This window comes from Leiobunum rupestre, chromosome 4 (assembly GCF_980474605.1).
Source record: "Leiobunum rupestre chromosome 4, qqLeiRupe1.1.hap1, whole genome shotgun sequence".
Lineage (NCBI taxonomy): Eukaryota > Metazoa > Arthropoda > Arachnida > Opiliones > Sclerosomatidae > Leiobunum > Leiobunum rupestre.
The window spans coordinates 28,753,571-28,770,336 of NC_143387.1; the positions used below are offsets into that span (position 1 = coordinate 28,753,571).

Here is a 16,766-nt window from a genome sequence, read left to right on the forward strand (position 1 = left end):
TGTAATATACAGATATGGTAGGCTGAGGTCATGAACATTTTTATTAATTTTTGGTTTTGTCGAAAATATTGAATATTGAATAGATAGGGGTACTCGATCGTTTTTCTCCACAATATCTTTAAAACTTTATTTAATTCATAAAATTTTCTTAACGTATTAAAAATGCAGAACAAAATAAAATTGAAATTGTTTTTTTTTGCTAGAAGAAAATGATCTCCGTAGTATTTCTACTAAGAATTGTTCCATTTAGAACGACATTTTGCGACCTATTAATAAGTAAATCTCAGAAATGACGACACCTTGATAATTTTCCGAGTAGTATATTTAGGTTAATAAATCGTTATTTCTGATAAACGAATTTCCTTCTTTTAGGTTTCCAATGATGCTCTAAAATAACTACACGAATAAGAAACCAACTGTCGTCTCAAACAAATACTTAAGCCACACAGGGCCGGCGCTAGGATTTTCGGGCCCCAGGTAATTTTTACTCCAAAATTTGTTTTTTTTTGGAAATAGTCAGAAAATTTTAGTTAGGCACCCGTTCCGGCGGGCCCCTTTCGGAGGCCCGGGATACTTTTGCCCCGATTACCCCCCCCCCCTAAACGCCGGCCACATTAGTAGAGTGACTTAGCCCCAAAGCAAAATTCGATCGCGATTCCGACAGATTCTGCTCCCACCCCCACCGGGCCAGTCCGTCTCTGACATTGAGCCTTTTGGACTAGCGCCCTAGCGTCGAAACTCATATCAAAATGTGGATTTTTATTAACAAACTTGGCTGTGTCCCTAACAGCCTTTCCCTTTACTTCAGAGAGTTATCTCGTTGTGTTGGGCCAACGCTGGGGGCAAAGGTAGGGATGACGCATCCTCGCTCGTGTTGTCGACCTTCGGAATGATCCGAAAACGGCGCCCTCTGACCGGAAGGGTTAAGAGCGAGGTAAAGTCACCGGTGACGCTAAAATACTATTGCGGGCTTTCTTCACCAGCCAATTAGGTTGGAGACTGCTAGGGGCGTCGGGACACTGAACGTCATCTTTTTGGTTTCAGAGAGCAACATAGCAAGTCAACATTTATTTTTCATTCTCTTCTAGATAACTTATTTTGGTGCCCCAAGCCTTGTATAAATTGGTAAATATTTATTATTATAAATAAAAGAGTATTTTACAGTTTGACTCTCGTACATCGTTTAAACATAAGCCGACAATTTCCAGGCTGGCACCCAACGTCGGGTCTGAGTTGTTGAATGCACGAGAGTTAGGTTTTGTTTAGGTTATTTAAATTTTTAGGTGTAATTTTGGGTTATGGGTCAGTTTTTTAGTGTTAGTGTATTTCAATTTTTAGTGTATTGTGAGAATCTTTGTTTCCCGGTGGGTTTACAGAGGGGTCTTGGAGTTGTGTGGTTAGGTGAATCTAAGGGTTTTTAGTGCCGTGGGTTTAGTTTTCCAGCATTAAGACAGAGTCTGACTGTTACCCCATGGCTTCGATACCAATTATTTTGGCGTGAGAGTGGTGTAGACCCCCAAAGCATCACTGCAATTTGCGTAACACGTTTTGGGCGGGGTCTAACTTATGTTTTAGAAATTGAGATACCTCGAATTGTACGAAGTTTAGGCGGAAGATTGTTGCGCATTCGCGCCATCTTTAGGAAAAAATCGATCGCGATCTCGCCGGTCGAGGCGGGGAGCAGCCGCCTCCACCAGAGGCATTGCAGCTCAGGAACGCCAGAATGGGCAGACGGCCCAAGTAGTGCAGGGGCAGATCACCCTGTCGAGAGCACGGCAACCAGCCCAAACCACAAGGCAGACCTTCCAAGGATCAAGGGGGCAGTCTGCTCAAAGTTCAAAGAGGCAGTCCACCCGATTAAATCAGGGGCAGGCCACCCACTCTTTGGGTCCCATTGAGGCGAGGCATACGCCCCCTCAACGGATGTAAAGGTCCGTTGCTATTTGGGTGGTACTGATCGACTTATTTCAGTGCCGTTCAGTGGGGCAAGCAGCAGTAGTTGGTCACCCCAGTCCAGTCCAGTGGTGTACCGTGGGTACAGTAGCTCTGAGATTGTCTCTTTCGGTAGCTGTCCCTATGGTGCAGGAGGTCTCCGTTGCTAGGTCAGTCGAGCCGATTCCAATTGCTGAGCTTGGCGCCGCGCCCACCCCAGTCTTATCCACCCCCCCCCCCTCCCCGAGTGTCAGGATCCGTCGTCACGATGGATCTGAGCACTCGGTTATTGGGAGATAACGACGTCTCTCACCTCGATACCTTCGATGATTACTTTCTGGACGCTAAGGACCACCTTGACCTAACACCCGACGCCTAATTTTTGGGCGGAGTTGTGTTGCATTTGCATTTGCGAAAGTGGCAACCTCTGGCCAGAAGGCTAAAGAACAGAGTAAAGTCACCGGTGACGCTTACTATTGCACCACAGTGAGTCCGCAAAGATTTCTTGGTGGACTTTCTACTAGTAGCGTCATACGAGGGGCCCACTATATAAGGGACGTCGGGACACGTCATCTTTTTGGTTCCAGAAAGCGATAAGTCAGCTATAAATAAGATGACTTATTTTGTTCCCACTATGCCCTGTTTAAATTGGTAAATTATATTATTACAAATAAAAGAGTATTTTATGGTTTGACGTTCGTAAATGGCTTAAACATAAGGCAACAATTTACAGCCTTCACAATTTAAAAAAAAATAAATGGTCCCAATATATTTTAACATTTTAACATTTTATATTTTACGTAGAACCACTACTTGTTACCCTATGGGATATAATAGGATACACGAGAAGAATATAAGTAATCTTCTCGTTAACGTATTACTCTTGCTTCGAAATATCCTTTATCCGAAAGGTTTCTTTTATAAAAGATGAAAGACAACACTAGCTAGTTATGAAAGAAATTTATTGATTTCAAATCCTTTGATCTATAGCTCGGAATACGCGGGGCTATACGTGATATAACATGATGTACACCAGTAAGGGCTTCTTCTACAATATTACATATTACATTACGAAAATATCAATTTTAGTTCGATCTGCCTTTCAATTAAAATACATTTTCCCAATTGATCTAAGAACACTTTTTTGTCCAATTAATTATTTAATTTTATAAACAAGTATTTCAACTGTTTACTTTAGAACATTTTGATAAAAATAAATATTTTTCCGAGCCAGATATTTAAGCGAATAATTTGTGAATTTCGTCTTTATGGTTTTTATTTCCAATTAGTCGATAGCATATTGATTATTTTATTATAGAGCGGCATTTTAGATGTTCATCTTTGTCAATATAACAGCTTCCATTATCCGAAAGGCTTTTTAATAAAAGATGAAAGCTAGATATGAAAGACATTTATTGATTTAAAACCCTATTACCTAACCCCCGAACTCCGGGCCGCAGGGTCCACGTCTAAAGGTTATTACTTGATGGGAGCGTGCGAGTGCTTCGTCTTCTATACGACTCGGAGCTTCCATCCAATTAAGCGACGAGCAAGATCAATTTTCCCAAAAATGTAATTATATACATTATTAAATTAAAATAAATTATGTCATTCTGGGTCATTCTCAACGAATTTGTAAGATATAATCACGAAACGAGGATCACCTGGCACTGGTATCCAATTAGCGGGAAATATAACTCTTCTGGTACTATTACACGTACCACTAGTAAATAATTATATATAAAGTTTTTTTTGTAAATAATGATAATTATTAAACATTTGGGATGGAAAGTCTGGAAACCCGCTTGTAGTTTCATTGGACATTTTTTTCTCGTTCAAATAACGGTACTCGTCTTAAAATATAAATGAAAAAATTGGGCGAAATAAAAGCGTTTTATTATTAAATTTCTAGAGTAACCGAAATCATACTCGTGTTTGGATATTACATAGCAAAATTTAAGTTATTCGAAAATATTTACACCGCGAAAGTTTTCATATTATTGGCCATTAAAGTCACGGGTAACCTTTCAGCTAACTTTTAAATTTCCGGTATTTTACATATTTTTTTACTTTTCAAAATATTTCAGAAAAATAATAGACGATAATTTTCATTCAAATATTGTCGATTTCAATTATAATTTGATTTAAAACTAATATTTAATTATGCTAAATGTGTAAAGCGTGGAAGTATCGAGGGGCAGGTCACTTCCTTGATTAACGACGCACCCCTCAAAAGATTAAATCCGATTTAATCGTGATTATTTTGATTAAATTCAATTTAATCACGATTTTGTTGATTTAATCACGTTTAATCAAGATTAGAATGTTTAAATCTGATTTAATCATGATTAAATCCCGATTGAAACGATTAAATCAATCATGATTAGTATGATTAAATCGCGATTAGAAATTTGAACGAGAATCAGAATGATTATATTGGTGATTTGAATTATTATAATTGTGCGTGATTAGAACGAGCGGACTAGAATAATTTTATATGAAAAAAAGTGGTTCCTATTACAATGTTACCTTAATTACTAAGCTGTGATATTGTTACAAAGCTGTGATAACTTGTTACAAAGCTGTGATGTTTTCGGATGATTTAAATAAAATATAAGTGAAGAGAAGCACATTGTGAAAAACTAATTGAAAAGAGACTTAAAACGGTTTTAAAATTCCCAATTTATTTATTTCAAAAAATCCAACGTTTCGGAGGAACTGTTCCTCCTTCTTCAAAAATCCCCGAAGAAGGAGGAACAGTTCCTCCGAAACGTTGGATTTTTTAAATAAATAAATTGTGAATTTTAAAACCGTTTTAAGTCTCTTTTCATTTAAATAAAATGTGATAAGTTATTTTTTCAATCATTTCAATCAAACACAACTGCGATAGAACCATCAATATTAATAATTAATATTAAATTATCGTACTTTAGTTTTGATTTTATTTTAAAATCTTGATTCGACCGATTATATTGATTAAAATGATTAAATCGTGATTAAAATGATTAAATCCTGATTAAAAAGATTAGATTCTGATTAAAAAGATTAGACCCTGATTGGAATGATTAAATCTCGATTAAATCGTGATTAGATTTTTTAATCTTGATTACCCTGATTTAATGACGATTACCCTGATTTAATCATTTTACTATGATTAAGACACACCTAAAATGGAAGTGACCTGCCCTTCGGGAAGCATATAACGTTTGGCTCGAGCCAATTATATCTTCAACTCGTCGTTTGGAAGTTTTCAATCGATACTATAGGGTTGAAATGGCAATTACCTAATAAACCAATCGCGGTGAAATATTTGAGAGGCCCCCCTGCCCCTTGGATATTCCAGTAAGGTAAACCAAAACTAAAACCAGTTGTTGGCCAGAAAAAACTCGAAATTTGAAGCTCTCAAAAGGGAATTTAACCTGCAAAGCATTTTTTATTTTAGACCCCTTAAATTTTTCAAATTCCCCTGCGCAATTTTGCCAAACATTTTTAAAGCCAAAGGCAAGAGCGGCCAGAGCTGCAAACGTTTTTGTTCCACACCAAATACCTGGGGTTATATTCCCTTTAAAGGAGGTTTTAAGTCAATAAATGATGATATTAATCTACCTTTGGGAATATCCTATGATAATTTATCATTAAAATATACAATTTATTATATTTTATGCCGTAACTTTTTACTTTTACTTCGCATCTAAAGTTAGCAATTCGGAAAAGCAATCATTCTTACATATAGTTATCGGTAAATCCACCCATGAGCCATTGCATTTGCAATCTGGGATTATCTAACTGTATGCAAATCTGGTATTTTTCGAACTTTCGATCGTCAGAAGCGAGTGACATAAGCAAGTGACGTGGAACCGGGTTTCGCTGTTTTCGTAAATTTTTCTTTTTGATTAATTGGAGTGTTTTAAATCTGTTTGTCTCCCGAGGCTGTATTGTTATATTTCCTCGACCAGTTCAATTAGCACGACGGGAATATTTATTTATGTGATAGCCAGATTATTAGCTTATCAGTTCTTGCAGAATAATTTAAATTTAAGGTTTCGTTTAGAGAGCGGGTTTCAGCCCACGGCGAAAAGTGTCGTTTTGGGTAGAATAATTACGTTTTTAATTTCAGACCTGTCGAAAGCATCCGGGGAATTTTTAGCTAACACTTTTTGTTCAAAAGGGAACAAAACAAATTTTGATTACGTACGACTAACCCCCGGGTGATAACACGCGTTTGTAAGCTTACGCGATAACGGTCTTTCCAGGAATCCATACCTATAGGTCGAAGTATGGATTCGTAGCCTTCCGTATTTTCTTCGCTACGCGTCCTTCGGTGTCAAACAACGTTCTACGAGTTTCGAAATAGAGTTAATGATCGATACGAACCATTACTTTGTTGTTAATTAAAGACAACTCGCAATAAAAAAGCAACGGGGATCTCTTTCCAGAGATAAATAAAAATAGATGTGGTACACAGTTAGAAAAAAGGGTTTCCATGGGTTTTATTAGGGTTTGCTTTGGGTTTAAAAAAGGTTTAGGAAAAAATTATAAACCCTTAAGGTTTGATTTGGCAACTTGCATGGTTTGAAAAGGGTTAAAATATTTAAAGGAAACCCCTAAAGGTCAATGGAAAACCCTTAAGATTCCCATTTAAGAACCTATAGAAAAAAATAATAATTTATCACTTTTTAAAACCCTTTTCAAACCCTGCACGTTTTAAACTATCTCACGCCATCTACGCCAAAATTTGATCTCAAGCCGTATAATAATTTCATAAAACGTAAAGGAAGACGGACTTTCCCCAAAATGGTTTCTCTAAACATCGTTGCAATGATACATCTATTGGTGGTTCTGTGGTAAAACGCCCGCCTGTCGTGCTAGAGGGCTTTGGTTCGAAACGCACCCGTTGCTATCGCCAAAATTTGTTATAAATTTTAATTTAATCTATAAATACAAACCCTAGGAAGTGTTTAAAGGGTTTGAAAAGAGTTTAAATATAAACCGTGTTGTGTCGATTATCTGTATTTACGGGGTTTTGTTGCAAACCCTAGGAAGTTTTTAAAGGGTTTCTAATGGTTCAATTTATAATCATAAAAGTGCTCATTTTTAAGCCTTATGGGTTTGAAAATTTCCGTTAAAGGGTTTTGGAGGGTTTGAATTTGTGGAATTGTTTTAAGAACCTTGGGGGTTTATAATCAAACCCTTTTTTCTAACTGTGAATGCGCGGAGTCTACGTTTGGATATGGAGCCAACTAAAGAATTTTTCTCGTGGCTACATAGCAGTGGCCAGAAAAAGAGTAATCGCCCTTTTTTCTGATATTAATGCGTAATAGGCCGGGCGTCGTCGACTAGAAATAGATGTTGCAATATCAGACGTCTTAATACGAACCCACTTAAAGCCTATAGCTACTGCCCTCGTTTCTTCTCATCACGGGAAAAACATATGAAAAAACTCTTTTCCATTTTCAACGAATTTCTTTCGTTTTAAATTAAATTTCGGTTTCCTTTATAGTCGTTGATTAGATTATTAAAAACTTTTATCTCTAGTTCCGCGTAGATCCAGAACGATCTTGCTTAAAATTTGATCAAAATCTACTGGATAACGTATTCACATAACGCGTTTCATTCTTGCGCGTCTATTAACCATAATTATATGGCAAATGCGAGAGCAATAACTGGAAGCGCGCCGGGTTTGTCTTCCATATCTCGTAGAACCCACTCCGGATTGGTGGTTTACGCGACTGGAGAAACTCGGCCTCCGATCCAGAGACGAAATGATAGAGGACATACGACTCGTTCAATTCGGTGACGTCCCAAATTGACTCCGCTCCCGCGTGACATTTAACGCTCCCACGAAACTGAATTAAATGGTAATTGATAAACTATTATTTACGCCGCGTTTTGTACGAAACATCTCGGATTTCGATCCAACCAATGGAACGTCGCGCGATTCGGGGATCCGTAATAAAAATACGAGCGGAAAGCGACGTAATTAAAATTTGATTGGAAGCTTAAATTTGCGAAACTATATTCGCGCGGCGGGGCTCTCCAATTAGGTCCGCTCGTAATTACCCGACACGGCTCGCTTGTCGATTAGTCTCGAACATTATTCTCCGGCCTCCCAACAACGCTCCGAACAAAACTATCTCGTTTGACATTACGGACACGCTGTTTATCTGTCTATCATCTATTTGAACCGTAAGAGGTTATTGTACGTAAGCCGTTAATTCTAAAGACGAGTAAAACACCAAAGATTTAGAATCGAATTTACTCGGAAGCGAATTCAGTGAGTGTATTCGGCGTATACGATGGCGCCAATCTTTCAATGTGTAAATGGAAATCCTCTAATGCAACAGGGCGTTATCCTTTGTGTAATAAGCGCGATCAACATCCCATAATCCACGTAATTCAAATTCAACTTCGCTAGTACAGTTAACCGTTAATCGTCGGAAAGTATTTTAGTTAGAGCTTGAAGTGTAATTCATTTAAGAAATTTTTAATTATTACTTTATTTAAAAGTAATAGCGGGTATAAGATTTCTAGGACTAAAAGTTTTAACTAAGCTCTTTATACAATTCAATTAATTTTATCCATAGCAAGATAATAATATTAATTTATAGATATGAAAATGTACGAATAATTTTGTCGTTAGGAAATAAGATATATTATTATCGTTATATGATTGTTTATAACTAACTGATTAATATTTAGTGTTAATTTAGTGAGAGTAAATTGCAATCGTATACGGTGGTCACCGTTTATTTTTCAAAAAAATTCATTGCTTAATTTTCCGAAAAACTCTTTAATACACTTTATCTTGTAAAATTTCCATTATTTTAAAACAGACATTTTCCTAAGTTAAATCATTTGATTTGATCAGTTAAGTGTATCAGAACCTTCGTGGTATATTGTTTACCATTGTCAACTGACGCAAATTTCGGACCAAACAGTCGTAAATGTGCCACGCAATAAATTTCATTAAGTAATGAATGTCTCGTCATTTTACTAACGAAACAAATTGATAAACATTTGGTTAATTAAAATCTAAAATTAAGTACTGTCTATTAAATTAATTCGCTTTCAAGAAGACAATGTATTTACGTCATAAGATCATCACAAACAAACTGAAAACGGATTATTCGCTTCTAAGTCTGCGCGCGTAAAATCCCCAAAGCCCTGGACTACGCTTTATAAATTGAATTACGATTGAAATTGGTTACGTATCATATTTCGTATTATGATCGATTTAAAATATAGTGTTTCGGAGATTGTTCAATAGGCGAAAGAGTAAATATTTGTCGAGCAACGTTTCCTTTATAGGCGCTTTTAAGGCGCTTTAACTGACAAAACAAATACGTGTTCATCAACCCGAACTGTGTAGCTTCTATTCTAAAAGCAATTTTCCGCGAGAGCTCCATAAAAGCATTGAAGGCTTATAAATAAGAGGGGCCCAAGATATAGTAATCTCTCTTTTTCTGATAATAACGCGTAATAGCTGCAGGGCATCGTCGACTATAAATAGATTAACCAAATCCACCCTGTTCGCCCTTTTCACGTAATTGGAAATGCGCCGCCGAAAAATTATTTTTCTCTCTTTACTAGAAAGAAGTGGATTTATCGGAACACCAAAGGTGCATCCTCAAAGGGTTTTCCCCGAATTCCGCTCCAATCATTTCCAACGCTGTCCCAACAGATGTTAAACCATCTCCAATTCATTTTTATTCCGAGCGTAGAAACTGAAGAAATAAAAAGTGGCTCGATCGCTGTCCCCAAAGTGATTGTGATTTCGCATGTTTGCTTCCTATTTGTTGTCTCAAGAACGTATTGGGGCTCGCTAGCACTATACAGGGTGTTTCAAAAGGTTATGCAAAAATTTGAAGGAGTTGTAAGGGGTGAGTTGAGAAGTATGCCTGTTTTTTTTTCATTTTCTTACGATGAGTTAAAAGAGCACCAGAAAGCTTCAAAGTGTGGTCTACAAACCCCTGGAAGTAGGCTGCAACAAGCGCAAAACCAAGCAGCAGGGAAATGCGAACATTAACCTAAGCTCTTTTCTCAAACGGAAACTCGTCCTTTTCTTTTCTTTTTTAGCAAATTGTCTATAATTAGTTATGGAAATGATAAATTCAACTATTTATTGAATTCGAGCAACGTTAATTAAAGACGAATTGAACGATTTATTTTTTGATGAAGTTAAAAGGAACCACCTATGGACTGCATTGTAAAGGATGAAAAAATTGGCGAAAAAGTAGATAAGTCCATTATGAAAAGGGATAATAAAGCTAAACCCTAAACAAATTTGAAGAAATTTAAAAACTTACTAATAGCTCGTACCGATAGGTCTTCTTCACTCGAAGATCTATTTGGTCCGAGTTTCGCGTTTTTTGTTTTCTCGAAGACCTATCAGTACGAGCTATTAGTAAGTTTTTAAATTTCTACAAATTTGTTTAGGGTTTAGCTTTATTATCCCTTTTCATAATGGACTTATCTACTTTTTCGTCATTTTTTGGTTAAAGTTGGTTCGATTTGAATTACGATTTTCAGTCCCGACTTCTTTGATTCTATAAACGACTCGAGGTTCTCAGTGACATAAATAGATTTTTGATCGTATTTTCAAGGGTTTCGCCCATTTAATTTTTTTTATCTTCAGTTTTACGACATGTGTCTTTAATGTCCATTTGAGGTAAATTATTTTTATATATTGAGAAAAAATAGCGTAATATAAAGTAAAATATAGCATAAGAAAGTAAAATGGCTTTCTTCAATGTATCTCTTATGTCACGAGCGCCAGGAATTTCGAAAATCGTGCAAATCACTCGCACCAAAATTATATTAACAAAGCACTGTTTTGTGACACAAGATAAACTTTTTATATTTATATTTTTAAAATTCTTTCATTTTGTAGGAACATCTATGAGTAAATATTGAAGTCATTTATTCATTTTCAAAGTGAATGGTTGAAACATCGATTAAAAAATGCGTTGATAGCCACAGTCAGAAGAGTAAGATTATACAATAGATATTGAAAGATTGAAAAAAAAAGTTTATTGCTTTTGAGAATAAGCTTTCTCCTGCAATACCAAGATACATTTTCGCCGCAGAAATTAATTATTATAATTAATTTTGCGTCTTAGAAGTTAATTAAAATCAAACATTTGGTGCCAATCAGTGTAATTTTAAATGTGTCAAGCGCTTTACTTTGAAATATAACTTAACACTAGGGATTTTTAAAATTTCACGTTGTATAACTCTATCTTTGTGTGGACAAGCGAAAAATTACATTTAATTTTGCACCTTGATCTTTTAACAATTTATTAGGCATTAGCTTATTTGATTATTATTATTATCATTTTTCGCGTTGGCAATTAGGTTTTCTATATATTTGATTTACGTAATTTCGAAATCTCGACAGAGTTAAATAAGATGGATACACTTTAAATTGAAATATTTACCACCGTGATCTCCCAAACATGTGCACGACCGGTACAACTTTAAAATATTTAACAGAGGTTAGTTTGAACTTACCAGAGTGTAAATACCACTGGCAAAACTTCCACAACGAATAGATTTACAGCAACACGAACTTAAAATGGGCATTTTTTTAGATAGTCTTTCTCCAAGTTGTAGTTACCGAAAAGTGTCAGCGCTTTTACAGTTTATCTAGAGGCTCGCTGACAGCGAATAACGTAACTCTTAAATGCTTCTCAAAACGCATTGTTTTCGGTAGTACGAGCCGTAAACGAGAAAAAAAAGAAGAGAACGCGACAATAACGGGTTTAATCACTGAAAGAGTGACATTTTCTGGGACGAGAGCCTGTTAAATAAGTAATTAAAGGGGTATCTAGGACCGTAGTCTTTCTCGGCGACTCCGGGATCTGCGAGGCTTCTGCGTGGGGCGACTGCCACGTGCTACTGAGGCTGACTCCCTGAATAAGCTCAATTTATGTGCCGCAACGGCTAGCTACATTCCCGAGATCATATTGATTTTACATCGCAGACATCATCGCGACCCCTACTGGCTCAGGGAGCGAACTAAATGCCTTCTACCCCCTCCGCTAATGAAATATTAGCGACGGACGCTCGACAATATTATTGTCCGTAAAAATAGGCCAATTTTCCGAAGAAATTTGGTTATTAATATCGCTATTTTTAGTGTACAAGCTATCGTTATTTAAATTCGAGGAAAAATTTGAAATTTTGGACAGCGAAATTTTCGGTGCGTAATAAGCAACATATAATCTTTGCAAACAGCAGCTCTTGATAGTTGAAACAGCGTGATTTAGATCGACTCTTACAAGTATTAAGAAAGTATTCCTAGAAATCGAATCCAATATATATACACTTGGAACTAGGATATACCCTTGAAACTTTGTCTTAGCAAAATGAATTTATCACCGGTATAATCAATAAGAAAAGGCGATAAAAAATACATCCGGCTGAACAGCAGTTTATCAAAGAAGAGAGTCTTTATTTCCACCTGAGAGCCAGCCAGACAAAGAAATATTTCCAAGATTCGCTTGTATGCAGAGTTCTTCGTGAAAATATTTTTAACGAAACGTTTATACCATTCGTTTTCGAAACTTTGTAACGAAATAAATCTTGGGAGTATTGAAACCAACCGTGCTTATGTTGCGCTGGAATTAGGAGCGTACGGGCTGGAGCAACAAACACAAGGAGAATGCAGCTAGCCTTTAAACACGCTAACGATGGGTTGTGTACGAATTTCATTGGACGAGCGTCACGAGCCTTTACGGTGAATGTTTTACGGGCGGGGGGGGGGGAGACAATTTCCAAATTTTCCCCTTCCGACGGCAGCAGGCGCTAAAGCGTCTAGCCAATGAACACCGTACACAAGAAAATCCACGACTTTTGACGGGTTGCGTTCTCCATGTGTGGGGTGTTGTGTTAGTTGCTCCTAGGTACGGGCTGGAGCAGACGGGTAACTTGAACCGTGAGCCAACGTAATGGGGGTGCCAAAAACTGTTGGATAACCTTTTGGTATTTAAGTAAGCAATTCACAGACTGCGATACCACATGAAGGGTCCTGGCTGTGGGAACGACACCCGAATCACCTGGTGTTTGCTCCTTTACTTCAGTTGAGAGAATTGCTGGTTCGATTATTATTCTTTTGGAAAGTCCCCGGAGGTCTGTTCCTTATCGGAATTTTGTGGCTTTTTGACAATTAAAATTAACTTAAATTTTTCGCTTCGAATAATTCGTAAGGATCTATTCTCTCGAAGGACAAAAGTGAAATAAGGCCCGTTAACGATATCTCCTCCGTTTTCTTATTTCAAGCGTAAAATATTGTCTTATCTTCCTTTGAAGTTATTTTTGTAACTCTTTCACGTTTGGACTCTTGTTTTAAATTTGAATGCCACAAAGACTTTTGAAATTTTCAGTTATTAAGGAGATCATTTAAGAAATCGTATTATAAAAGTTATCCTTTGACTTAAGATTTTTAGCAAGAGGTTCGGTTATGGACAAAATATTTGTGGGGTAGCGGAGTGGTTAGCACTTTCTCCCCGCAGCAAGAGCAGCCAGGTTTGATCTCAGCTTGTGGCACTGGGTGAAAACTCGGAACCACTCCTTCCGCGTTGAGTTTGCAAGTTCTCTCCCCACTGGTTAAAGGGGTTTTCCCACGAGTTATTCGGTTACCCCTTTCCATAACAATAGTAGGTGTAAGGAGCTGGTGGCTCGCGTGCTAAGAAGGGCTTTCCATCACCCTCCTACGCATTATAACCTGATGACTTGGGCCTATAAGGTGGCGCTGATTATTATAGTTACAACTAATTTCATTAATAAAATATTAGAAAAGGTTAGTTAAAATGTTTAAATTTATCTTTAGCAATGATTCTAACAAAATTACAAAAACTAATTAAAAAATGTAGATGAGTATTAATAATAAATTAGAATTTAATAATAAAGGATATACAAATTAAAAAATAAGATTTCAAACTAATATCAGGCGCGGTGACGAGTTGCACCCGTTTTCAATTTTATTCGCCAAAAAGTTGACCTCGAGGAAAATTAGAATCAAATCCACTGACTGTCAAAAAAAATGCTATCAACGAAAACTTAAAAAGCTAGAACTTGTTAAGGTTAAAGGTAATATTAGCGTCGGGAGCTGTTGGCTCGTGTGGCATGAGGGCTGGCCACCACCCTCCCATGCAGTATAACCTGAACAACTGATTTAATGGCATTAAAACTCGCTAGCTAACTTGTACCTTTTGGTTATTATTATTATGAATCTAGCCTGCCAGCCATTCTTGCTAAGACTATAAATTTTGACCTCAATAGTAAAAACTGCCGCTGTTTCTTTGAAAGTCTCTTAGTTTAAATGGCATTTGATTTTCGTAAAGTAAAGGTTTGATAAAAGTTCTATGAGCGAAGTCATTCCTGATATTTTCAATAAAGTCCAATCGAGTAGAACTGGAATCCGTACGAACAGTCCACCGTAATTGACTAAAATAATATCTGATTTTAAACGTGGAAAAAGTAAAGACTTTTAAATCCCAGACTTAGGTGGAAGTCACGAAACCAATAAATTTGTTTTGGGAGAGAGAAAAACATTTCCTTCTTCCTCTGTTGTTGTCTTTCGTTTTTGGTTCAATGACGCGAAAGCCCCAGAAACTCTTCAAGAAAAAACGAACAACATTTCTGCTGAAAAGAGAAAAGCCTCAAACAGGGTCCTTTTTATATCAGGTACGCGCGTGTACCTAACCCTGGTCTTTCACTAACTCGCCCGAGATACTTTTTCGCTCTCTTCGCTCTGTTTTATTTTAACAGGGCTCCGAGAAAACTCTTAAAATTATCAACATCGGTAAAGTGGTAAAGAACGGGAGCGTGAAATTTCGTTTCTTTACCTCTTCCTCTTCGCTTCAGATATTTCAACCGATGTCTGAGGCTTATAGCTCGCTTTGTTCGGCTAGGAATTTCGTGTATTTTGAAGAGTTTTATTGCGGACAAAGGAATCCAACTCATTCTTACACACGTGGATAAAAATTAGTTCCTTTAAAAAGAGTCCCGTTCACTTCTACACGCGTTAATTGTTATTTAGTTTTCACTCAAATAACAAAAAAATAGTCTTAAATTTGGAGTAAATCAGAAACCACATCCATTTATTACACTTCGTTTTACTTAAATATATACCTCCTCAACAATCTACTAGTCGAAGTCAAAAATGTCCAAGAACCGAAGGATGGGTGTTTAATCTTTTAGGACGGGCTAACAAAACTACTTTTTCCTGTGAATAAACTAATTTATTTACGAAATCACATCGAAAATCAAGAAAAAAATTATAATTTCAGAGAAATCACGTCAAAATACTTTTTAAATTCTTGACTCTCTAATTCGGTATTACTGTTGACTTATTTTCGGTTTCTTTAACCTCTGAGAAAGAGCTTACTGATCTTATAGATCTTATAAGTTCTATTAACAGTTAGTCCGAGTTAAGATGGACATAATGTCATAGCGTCTGCATTGAGTTAAAAATAAATTAATACTTGACTAGGGTCGTGGATAAAAACGCGTTACAACACCTTTGTAGGTGAAAAAAGTAAAGAAATGTGCTCATACATAAAATATTGCAGCAAAACAAATATTAAGGGGAAAAGTTTTAACATGATCTTACGGTCACAACACACCTTAAAACCTAGTTTGATTGCCAATTTTAATTTGATTTAAAAATTATATCCCAAATTTGACCAGATAATAATACGACTTAGATGTCAGTTCCAAAAAAAAATTATATTTCATCCAATATCAACGAATGAAATTAATATCTATACCCATTTGATCGAAATAATTTGATTCGATTCTAACTGGATGTGTCTTGATTCCAGTTCGATCCAAATTTGGACATTGGATCAAGTAAATTTTGTAAGGCAAAAAACTAGCCATGAAAACTGGGGGAGGGCAAAATTATATCTTTCTTCCAAATTGAGCCTAGGGGGATTGTTGGCGAGCACTTTTCAGAGTTCAAAACTGAAGCAGGGGCCTCGAGCAGGGGTATCACTTGGTGGAAAGTTTGCAAAATCTACAAAAAGGCGGTTGAAATTTTTACTATACTTAAATTTTCGAACGCTAAGAAATGTTAGCTATTTCCCCCCCCCCCTCATAACCGTTACACGGGTAGCAGGTGGCTTTATATTAATTTACAGATGCCTAAAATTTCAACCTACAATTTCTGCCAACACTCCTACATTCATGATCTCTGGGTTCTTATATCGCTAACTAAAGTGCATTGCAGTTTTCTTGGCGTGTCAACGAATAATGGCACTATCGTATCAGGTATTATCGATAATACTTTTATTGGCTGACGTTTGTCGTGTCAAATGGATCCCGGTACCTTCAAGTTAATCCTACGCTCTAGTTAACACGAGATATAAGTTTCGGTGCTCCTAAAGGTTGATGTTAGTGTGCGCAGCCTAAGGAACACCTTGAACCGTGTAATAAAGTCCTTAGAAATATCTCCAAATACCCTTTTGTGGAATCCCTTTCGTTCGTTTGGCAACTTTGGGTTAAAGAAAACGTCTTTCAACTCAGTGTGTGAGTGCGAAAATGGCGCGATGAATTCTAGGTGAAGGAGCTCCTAAGAAGCTTTTTATAAATTTCTAAGATAAGTCTTGTTTACCATATCTCTTAGAATGTATAAGCAATAAACGCGTACCACGTAATGGTAGAAAAACACTGTAGATTTATATCATTTTCCAAATTTGGTTTTGCATTAATACGATCACTAAAAGCACGGAAAAAAAATTATTTTTGTTCTTTTTTAGTGGCCTATTCGACTAGCGCTTAGGAAGACCTTTAAATCGAGACTAAGGCTCATTAATAAAAGCTCCCGTTGC

At 36.6% G+C, this 16,766-nt stretch overlaps 1 protein-coding gene across 1 annotated transcript in view; it reads right to left on the minus strand.

Moving 5' to 3' along the window:
* The window catches only part of LOC149947396 (uncharacterized), a 90,330-nt gene that overhangs the window by 60,440 nt on the left and 13,124 nt on the right, over positions 1 to 16,766 (minus strand). Inside the window, exon 2 of the mRNA XM_090170893.1 lies at positions 11,443 to 11,500. Within this exon, the coding sequence (XP_090027019.1) occupies positions 11,443 to 11,500 (58 nt within the window). The remainder of the gene's footprint in view (positions 1 to 11,442; positions 11,501 to 16,766) is intronic.